Genomic DNA, 10,342 nt, shown 5'->3' with positions numbered 1-10,342 from the left:
AAAGCTACGGAGCTATTCAGTGATTAATCAGTGACCATCCTGTATGTCTCGTGGTTGTTAGGAAATGAGTCGGTTGTTAGGGAAGTAATCTGTGGTTAGGGGATGTCCAGGTGTCAGCAGGATGACAGAACCACTCATTTGGTCTGTGCGGCAGCTGGACGGGATGGGACAGAGGCACATCAAATAACCACAGCTGGAAGCAAACAGAGGAGAAAGTGAGTGTGAGGAGACGGGAGAGTGAAAAGAAGAAAAGAGAGCGGAGAGAGCAGCGGTGGAAAGTGGAAAACAGAGGAAAATGGAGACCAGTATGAGGTTTTAAAAAAACGAAATCTCGAACGTCACTATTTTGTCTTTGTGTCATTTGTACTTTGTGGTCAGCATACACACACACACATACACAATCACTTACACACCGACGAAAACATATTTTAAATAGTTACATACGGTTGATTGTCTGGAAAGCAATAGCCGTGTTTTTTTTAACAGATCTCAGCTAGTCTAAAATCTGCATGAGCTCATAGGTTTACTGCAGATTTAAACATATTTTGAATGTATTGTAACGTACTGCAAGGCACAGGGTGTTCCCCCCTCTGGGTCCTTTTATAAGATACAACTCAAAGAATTTAAAAAAAAAATGGTTATAATGCTGTTGAGAGCAAATTTTGTTACGGCAAATGGTTTTAACAGACAGCCCGGGACTGCCAAGGCCATGTCCAGCCAGCAAAGTTTCACATATAAGCATCAGTACATAATCATAACAGTCAGGCAACTAAATGTCATGAACAAAATCCTGGTGTAATTGCACGGAAACTTTTAAAAACAATAAGAAACATCATGTTAGCAGATGTGTGTAATATGCAGGTTGTGCATCCACGTCCTGCATTTGTTTTGGGATATATGCTGCTGTGTGCTGTCATTCAAGCAGATCTCTGCGTTAAGGAGCTGCTGTGTGAAGGTAAACATGTTGCAAAATGTAAGAGCTTGTAAAATGTAAGATTCTACAAGCTCTCACATTTTGCAAGATATTTACCTTCATACATATTTAGCTCCATACTGCTGTACCACCTCCAGCGAGTGTATAATGAGAGATCCTGTAGCAGCTATAAAGGTGTCACAACCAAAAACAGACATTGTGGTCCTAACAGCTTCTGTCTTGTACATCTAGTATCCTCTGACAGATTCTTGGAGGTTCCCAGAATGCCTGTGTCATTAGTCCATGGCTGCTGGGTGTTCACTGCAGGGGACTGGCGTCTTAGACCTGGATGGTTGCCAGAGAGGGTTGAAGTAAAGAAAAAGAGGGGCATGTATGTCCGTGTTTAGATGTACAACATGTGTATGTAGGTGCATGCTATCATAAAGGTTGTGCTGCACTTTGCCTCACTGTCTCCAGTCAGAGGGCTCGTGCTAAACACTCAATAGGAGAGATGTAAAGCTTTGCAGAATAACAGATTTTCGTTCTCACTCAACCTCTTTAAACAGTGGCCCGATTGGCTGTGTACAACAGACATTGCATCACTGCACTTTATCCACACATATGTGTCTCATATATCTTTTTAGAGTCCACACATAAACATGAGCGCATACACAATCACAAAGAAGGGGGCTCTCAGAGAAGTTGGGAAAGTTTTGATCCTGGCAATTTCACACCCATGTTGTGAACAGCTGCAGGGTCAATCGAAGGACAGTCTGTGGGGGGAAAAAAGGTTTTTCAGGTCTGAAATGTTGTCACTCCATTCAGCAACACAGGTAAGACATGTTTTTATCTGCCCCCTACCTCCCGAAGTGGCTCTGTGTCATAAGTTTTGATAGACCTGACTCTCATTGCTCCAATCTACGCAACATGAAACGGTGGAACTAGGCAAGCTTCACTACATTGTGTGTTTACAGGGCAAAAACAGTCCTCTTCCCAGAACTAAAACATTCAGCCAAGGTAATATATTACACCCATATGTGTTTGCACTCCTCCAAATCATTCATGTTCATCCAAAATATTAGCCAAAACTCTCAAACTGAAGACCTTGGGAGTGTGTGACAGTGGGGTTTTGAATGCAGGCCAGTGAATATACAGTAATGTTAAAAGCGATCTGATCATTAAAGGACAGAGCAACATGGTAGTAAACTGAGTCATGATAAGATGGCAAAATAATGCATGTGAATCATTTATTCAGGGAATTTAAATCACCAGGGAACAATGCCACTCAGTGCGTGTGTGTGTTTGATTTTCAGTCCATCCTCTAGCAGTTTGCTGTGGGCTTTTGTTTTTTTTCCCCCAAAGAATTTCTAAAGGTGTTTCCCATCATCACTAAAATATAATAAAAACAATAACTCAAAACATAACAAGCCTTATACAGCAAAAAACAAAAAGTGGGTGGAGAAGCAAGAAGTATGCCTCTCTAAAGCCCCACAATCCTGCATGATGATTCAAAGGGAGCAATATTGTCTTTGGACAAGCGTTAGGATACGCTACAGGAGTCTGTCCATTTTTCTCTCTCACAAACACACGCTCTCTGTGAGCTGTCACAGAATTCATACCAAAGAGTAAAGGAGGTGAAATCCACTTAAAAGGACACCTACATTTGTAACGTTCTCTCAGCACGTCTCTTTACATCCTTCCCAAACTGTCCTTTTTCCCTCCCACCCCATAAGCCAACCCCAACTCTCAAACGCACACTCCCCTCATTACAGATGTGTGTCTATGTGAGTGTGTGAGATTGTCCTCCTCTCTCAGTCTCTTCATGGCTGGATTGTGGCAGCAGCCCTGCTATCTGGGGCAGGGTCGAGTTCTGGCTCTGCTGCACTTGATCTGTCTTCTCTCCCCAGCCACAGGTGCTCTTCCTTGGGATAACACAGGTGGCTCGTCCCCTCTGGAGGTAAGACGCCCACACTTTCATTGGGGGGGGGGTATAGAGTATGAGCTACAAGGGGAAGGCATGGCATGCTAAGTTATATCCTTACTTTGTAATATAGATCGTGCTTGTTCTGATGCAAAATGCAAGTAACAATCTTTTAAGATTGGGGAGGCAGGAGTGGGACTGAGTTTGCCCTCGGGGAGGTGGGGGTGGGGGGGTGTCCTGTTTGTTTTAGATCATCTCTGTTTGTGCCACTCAGGCTGAGAGTAATCACTAACAGACTGAGTAATATCAGACTGTAAATAAAATTTCAAATGCGAAGAACCAGAGAAAATGTTAAAAGAGAGATGACAGGAACGGAGCAGATGAGCCAAACTCATTTGCAAAATAGAGATCTGCACTGTGGAAGATTGGAGAGGAAGACCAGAAAGATTCCCCAATTCAAACCAACTGTTGGACCGAGTGAGCTATGGGATTTCCAGGAAGAGGAGGGAGAGCAAGATACACGAGTGAAAATGAGAGAAAAAGAACAGTAATGTGATCCAGCGGAATCTGTGATTATACTGTTGAAAATAATTCGGGTGATGCTGAAACTATGGTAAAGAGAGTAAGCAGAAAGTGTCTGAACATGTACAAAGGTGCAGTGTTGTGGCTTTGTTTGCATAAAACATGTGCCAGTGTATCTGTTGGCAGCAGTTTGAGGTGGTGAAGGGGAATTTTTCTCGGACTTTCCTTCACGTTGGCTACCATAAGATTGCAGAGATTCCTGCAGGAGCATGCAACATCAGCATCCAGGAGACCAAAAAGAGCCCAAATTATCTGGGTACACACACACACACACACACACACACACACACACACACACACACACACACACACACACACACACACATAACCATATCTAATAGCACAAGTATTTCCAGAATGACAAGCACCAATGCAGTAAACAATCGTGGGGATTTTCCAGCTCTGCTCAGCCAACGTGGTGTCTCCATCATCAACGGAAACTGGCTAATCAATAGACCCGGGATCTACGTTGCTCTGGGAACATATCTGACATATCGACGACCCAATGAGATCCGGTCTCGTAATGGAGAGTCCATCACTGCACCGGGGCCGCTGACTGAGGACCTGCACGTCTATGTGAGATGGAAAATGAAAAACACTGATCTGACAAAGTTGCCCATAAAAATTAAAAACAATTTGAGCTTCATTATGAGATACGAGGTTATAAAAGTGCAAATTTAGTTTCTTTATATGTCTGACAAATTATCAGAATTAAAAGTAGCAAATAAATATACCTTCCAAGGAGTCCTATTAAGATTTGCAAATACAAATAGTATAAAAAATACTACTTATTGGATGCCATTCATCTTTTTTTCTTTCTTTTTCACAGCTGATTTACCAACAACCATTTCCTACTGTGCAATATGAATACAGCATGCCTTTAAACCGATACCTAGCTCCTGAGCCCGGTACACCTTCTGCTGTTCTTCCCCTGGGTGAGTAAACTCACTAACATGCATAAGCACACAAGCTGTATTTGAGTTACTCAGTATGGCCACAGCGTCAGTATCTCATTATCAGGACTATGGTTTACCCTCAGACAGCATGTGCCCTTTTTTGGCTTCTCTTTGTGTTTGGTTAAGATCGCACTGCAGGGTGACACCGTTTCGTATCGTTTTCAGCAAAACTGTTCATTTGATCATTTGATTAGGGTTTAATTGACATTTTTGATACAGGTCAAACTTTCTCCTGGCAAAGAGCCCTTTGCCACACACTGAGACAAGATAAGCTGTCACTTATGCCAGATTTGGCCTCAGGCCTCACCTGGCCATGAAACCACTTCTCAGTCAAATGTGTAATATGTTTTGGATCCCCTGAAAATGTGACAGGGTATCAAAATGTCTGTAATTCCTGAACAGTTGATGCAATATTTTCTTAAACCCCGTGAACCAAAGCTGAAAGCCTACACTATTCACATCTTGTTTGATTTAAAACCCACTGTGGTGATGTACAGGGGCAAAATTATGAGCATTGTTTCATTTTATAAATATTTACAGTATGCAGTAAAGCCCCCTTGCACTTGTTGGTTTGACAGCTGTAACCAGATTAAAACTAAGAATAAGGTCATTTTCTGTATATTTTTCAAAATTTGGTTTTAGTTAGTTTTGCAACTACAGTCTTTTTACATCTTTTTCTAGCGTCCAGTTTTTGTTTTTATTTCAGTGAACTAAAGTGTTTCGTTCACACCCAGTTTTAGTTTTAGTCTAGTGTTTGTCCACTGTAATAGCCTACATACAAATTCACACAGTCCTTAAAACAGATCTTAGTAGCCATAATTAATAAAACCACCGGTGTGGCAGCCTTATGGTTGTACTTGTTACATTTTAAGTTATATTATATTTTAAGTTAGCCCACTTCTTCTCTGGCACATGGAACCTCTAAACTCTAACTTTCTTGTAGCTGAGACAGTAGATTTCTCCTATCCAGATGATGATGGCAAGACCAAACAAAGCATCATCAAGGAGGCATGGCATCCCAACCAGGTTCCCTCTTACCCTACTGTGAACTCTGAGTCTCATGTCACCTACACCTGGATAAAAAACGGGCACACAGAGTGCAGCACAACCTGTGGCACTGGTAAGAAGTTAGTTCATAGTTCTCAAATCTTAATCTGATAGTGCTAACAGTATCTACACCTGGGGCCATCGGGAATGGCAAGTTGTAAAGACAAGAAAAGCATATAATAATAGCTTACACAATCAAAGATGGCCACAGTGGGCAGCTCTGCATGTCTGATTTGGCAGATATTATCTCAGGGATTTGTATGTTCTCCCGGGATGAAACCAGGGGTCTCTCACTTGTTTGGTAAATATGTAAACTACTACACCATAGAGCCACTAAAATAAAGAAATCAAGTCGCTAGCTGAAACAGTCTCTAGGACAATGGGCTTCTACATTACTGTGCATAAGCACACATATATTTCACTCTCCTATTTAATTTTTCCCCCTGGGTGTTTGTCTGTGTTTTTGCCAGGCAAGCGTCAGGTGGTCCTGGAGTGTGTTGAGAAGGATTCCCAGACGGCTGTTCCCGCTGACTTTTGTCACCCTGCCATTGAAACAACAAAGTGGGAAGAAGACTGCAACATACAGCCCTGTCCTGCATAGTGAGCAACACCCACAGACACCTGATGTCCTATTCTGCTAGATGTGGCTAATGCACAGACTGAGCTGCATATAAACTACACATGACACACACAGTATTACTTCCACATGGTGCTGTGACTCTCGGGGTGAACCCTGATCACTTGCACACGTCCTAGCCATAAGTCGGCCAGTAAGTCGCACTAAATCTCTTTGATGTGGCTTCATTTTTCATGTCGTGCGGTAACCTTTAAGATGGTGGGGAAGTGGTCACACAAAATTTTAATTTATACAGCGCTGAATCACAATAACAGTCCCCTCAAGGCACTTTATATATTGTAAGGTAAAAAATTTATAGTGACATGAGAGAAAACCCCAGCAATCAACTTCCTATGAGCAAGCACTTGGCAACAGTGGTAAGGAAAAACTCCCTGTTAACAGGAAGAAACCTCCAGCAGAACCAGGCTCATGGAGTGGCTGGTTGGGGGTAAAGGGGAGGAAGATACGCTGTGGAAAAGAGGAACTTAGTAGTTGTGGTCACCAAGAAGACAGAGCTAGGGCAAAGGCAATTTGGTGAAGGTCTTTAGTAAACTTATGCATCAACATTAAAGCACATCATGTCTCTATTCTCTTGGCTAACAGCTGGGACGTAGGTGAGTGGTCAGAGTGCAGTAGAAGGTGTGGACCTGGGACCCAGCATCGCCAGGTCATCTGCCGCCAAGTCACCGACGTTCACGCCAGTGGGACAGAAACTTCAGTTACTGTGAAGTCAGAGATGTGCGGTTCATCTGACATGCCAGTGACCCAGTCTACGTGCCAGCTGAAAATCTGCAGTCAGTGGGATATACGATCAGAGTGGAGCCCTGTGAGAAAACATACATTTCATGAATACTTATGAACAGCTGTAGTATGAGGAGTGTAATTTTATCAGTCGTGGGGGAAGTCTTAAGGTATTTAAGTAATCCAGACAAGTCTCCACTGCTGCTACGTCCTCAGCTCTCTAGAGGAAAAGCGGAGCAATGACAATCATCTAGTATGTGTGGAGAAGGCTGAGGCACAGTTAAAATGTTTTACAACACAAAACACCATAAAAAATGGAAAGAAACAGAAAAAAATGCCAGAACCAACCAAGTGTGGTACATGTGATGTTCGTTTTACTCTAGACTATAGCTAGCCCAGTCTCTAGAGTAGGAAAACCATCCAAAATGGTAATATAACAACTTACAGACCCCCCCCAAAAAAAGAACAGGACTTCTTAAGGTACGTTTAATTTTAACACACATACCAGCCAACATATAACATGTTATTTTTGCAACAAACATAGAAAACTAGCCAGACAGCTAAAGTCACAGCTGCCTCTTTTAAGCCAGCTGTTGCAATTAGCTGGAGCCTGACTAGAGCACAGGACTGAAGCTTTGAATCAATCAGCAGTGGTGGTGGGCAGGCTGAAGAGCAGGTGCAGAGACCAATCAGGAGAAGTAGAGCATGTGAAACAATTAAATCATACAAGCTGTAAAGAGTGGAAGACCCAAAGGAGTAAAAATAAAAGCACTACCACTAACCAGCAAAGTATAACTAGCTGACAACATTGTGTGTAATGTGTATCTTGTGCCATTCATTTCAGCAATACAGCCATGAATGGGCATTTAGGAAGACAAACATGCATAACTCACAATCTATAGCTGCAGCAAAGGAATTTACATGTCACTGAATAAAAGGAACTCAGTAATTTTCATGAGAAACAAATCTAGATCTCTCATCTTCTCCTCTAGTGTTCAGTACCATGTGGAGTTGGCCAGCGCACCAGGGAGGTGGTGTGTGTGAGCAACCAGGGCGATGTGGATGATGATCAGGAGTGTAACATGAACCTGAAGCCAGACACTATAGAGAACTGTGACATGGGACTTTGTGCACGCAGCTGGTTCACCTCTATCTGGAGCCAGCGGGTAATATTGAAACTGTTTGTGTTAGATATTGTGTTTGAGGAGACTGTGACAGGACGTGCAAATAAAATAATGTTACATTTCAAAATGGGACCAAATAAAATGAAATGTGTGTGTGATGCTCCTTAGTGCTCTGCAGAGTGTGGTAGAGGCAGTCGAACCAGGTCTGTAGTATGCCTGATGGATCATGTGACAAATCTGCCTTTGGATAGCTGTGAAGGGGAACGCCCGCCAGAAGTGACATCATGTGATTCAGGGCCATGCCAAAATCGTCTGGAGTGGTACACAGGACCTTGGAGTCAGGTTATTCACACACACACACACACACACACACACACACACACACACACACACACACACACACACACACACACACATCATTGCAAACTGTGCAAACAACATCCATTTGAAGACTCACTTATGTGTGTGGGTAATTTAAGTGTTCTGCAGAGTGTGGGAATGGCACACAGACCCGAAGTGTGGCTTGCATTTTAAACAGCGATGGTCAAATGGAAGTTGTGGACCAGTTAAAATGTTCCAGTCTTTCGAAGCCAATCACATCTCAGCCCTGCAGACTGAAGCCATGTGGTGTCCAGTGGTATGTTACGGAGTGGAGTGCGGTAAGTGTACCAAACGTCTAAATCAGTTCTGGCAGCTCCAGATTCAGCATCTTTTATCCAATATATCCACTATTCCTCCTCTGCACACATCCAAACCATCTCAGCCTTGTCTCTCTGACTCAACATGACCTGCCCCTATTATATAATACTTTCTAATTCTGTCAATTCTGGTCACTCCCAATTAAAATCTCACCATCCTCAGTTATATCACCTAAACCTCGGCCTTCTGTCTTTTTGTCATTGCAGCTATCCTTTTGTCACAAATCATCCCTGACATTCATCTTTACCCACTCCACCCTGCCTGCCCTCTTTTCTTCACCTCTCTTATACTCTTTCCTTTGCATGGGATGTTTAATCTCATTTACGTTGACTAACTCTACTCCTTGCAGCTTCACTGTATCCCCTTTAATGTCTTTAAGTCATAGACCACTCTACATTTTTACTGAGACTTTTCCTCATTAAAGATCTGCAGTTATCCCAAGGACAAGAATTCTTTTTTTTAGTGCAACAGGAGACCATTAAAATGCATTTTTCAGTATCTAAAAACATGTGTTTTTTTTAAAAAACAAAACTGAACCAATTTGTGACAAACTGGTTAGTTTGTGTGTAATCTGTCTTCGTCCTATGACCTCAGTGTTCACGGACCTGTAATGCTGGCTTCCGTGTGCGCGAGGTCCGTTGTCTTGCTGACAACATCGTCCCAAGCGATCGCTGTGATCCCAGCTTTATCCTGGAGAGTCGAGAAGAATGCAACAAACAGCCTTGTGTAGCTGAAATAGGTAAGCATGCCAAGCAGTGTTGTACGACAGCAGTTCAGCTGCATACTGAACGGTCAGTGTTAGACCCCTTACATCACAGAGAGCTCAGACGATGAAGATGCTGATCCAGATCCAACTGCCTCAAACAAAAAGAACTCGAACTCGCTTAATGTGGTCCATATACAGTACATTTGATTCTTTTGTCTTGGCGTCTTGTAGGATGATTAAATTAGTCCCACCTCTTCTATCAAGGTTAGCCAGTTTAGTAGTTGCTCCAAGCAGATGACTGCACTAAACAACAGACAGAAAATACAATTATTTAAAATATCTTTACCCCCCCCCCCCCCCCCCCCTCTTTTCCTTCACAGATCCATTATGCAGTGATAAGTATCATAACTGCATGGTGGTGGTTCAAGCCAGACTGTGTGTTTACTCATATTACAGAAGTGTCTGCTGTGCGTCCTGCTCTCGTGCCCAGGAAACACACCCCAACTCTTTTCAAAACAATCACATACGCAGGTGATGCTGCAGTGAAACTCAAGGAACAAAAAGCTCTGTGATGACATCAACTTACTGTTGAAGACAATGAAGCTTTAAAATTGGGATGCCTGAAACTTTTTTGTCCTCACAACAACACACAGACAAACACACATGCTCTTTCATAGGACGTTCACAATTTTTAAATCTGCAGTCCAAGTGTAACATTAAAGTGGACACATTCAGTGTTTACTTGTATATTTATTCTTAATAAAGTTTCTGTAACTTCTGGTATTCTACTGCTTTGTTCACTTTTTATTAAAGAAATATTACAAAATTAAAGAATATATTAAATAATATATAAAAGTTTAAAGAAACATTATTAAAAAAACTGATCAAATATACCTGCTTTCTATCAAATGTATTCACTTTGTAATAGCTGTTCCCGGTTTAGGTCTGTGACTGGTTGATATCATTAGAGTTAAGTTGTCTCGATAAATAAGGAGCCAGCTGTGACATGATCAGGTGTGAAATGAAGCGCCAGCATG

The 10,342-nt window shown here is 42.3% G+C and overlaps 1 protein-coding gene across 4 annotated transcripts; it reads left to right on the top strand.

Annotated features, from left to right (window-relative positions):
- The first annotated feature begins 2,697 nt into the window (after positions 1–2,697).
- Positions 2,698–10,088, top strand: adamtsl7 (ADAMTS-like 7). Of its 4 annotated transcripts, none has more exons than XM_080302925.1 (12): positions 2,698–2,870; positions 3,546–3,672; positions 3,817–3,992; positions 4,246–4,351; positions 5,316–5,492; positions 5,890–6,019; positions 6,639–6,861; positions 7,769–7,942; positions 8,069–8,242; positions 8,380–8,559; positions 9,194–9,338; positions 9,686–10,088. In XM_080302925.1, exons 1-12 carry the CDS (start codon positions 2,736–2,738, stop codon positions 9,838–9,840), a joined length of 1,902 nt encoding a protein of 633 aa, XP_080159051.1. In that variant the 5' UTR covers positions 2,698–2,735; the 3' UTR covers positions 9,841–10,088. The 4 variants fall into 4 exon arrangements, with proteins under 4 accessions (XP_080159051.1, XP_080159052.1, XP_026025205.1 ...); XM_080302926.1 differs by having other exon boundaries at positions 3,543–3,672; positions 5,343–5,492; XM_026169420.2 differs by having other exon boundaries at positions 3,543–3,672.
- The last annotated feature ends 254 nt before the right edge of the window (positions 10,089–10,342 follow it).

Source organism: Astatotilapia calliptera, chromosome 6 (assembly GCF_964374335.1).
Source record: "Astatotilapia calliptera chromosome 6, fAstCal68.1, whole genome shotgun sequence".
Classification (NCBI taxonomy): domain Eukaryota; kingdom Metazoa; phylum Chordata; class Actinopteri; order Cichliformes; family Cichlidae; genus Astatotilapia; species Astatotilapia calliptera.
This window is presented reverse-complemented; position numbering and strand designations above follow the sequence as displayed.

What these genes read in the sequence shown, in the direction of transcription:
- adamtsl7 (XM_026169420.2), top strand. Translation starts at nt 2,736, where the DNA reads ATGGCTGGATTGTGGCAGCAGCCCTGCTATCTGGGGCAGGGTCGAGTT. An exon ending in AAAGAGCCCAAATTATCTGG is followed by an intron (nt 3,673 to 3,816) that starts GTACACACACAC and finishes GGGATTTTCCAG; the next exon opens with CTCTGCTCAGCCAACGTGGT. An exon ending in CCTCTATCTGGAGCCAGCGG is followed by an intron (nt 7,943 to 8,068) that starts GTAATATTGAAA and finishes GATGCTCCTTAG; the next exon opens with TGCTCTGCAGAGTGTGGTAG.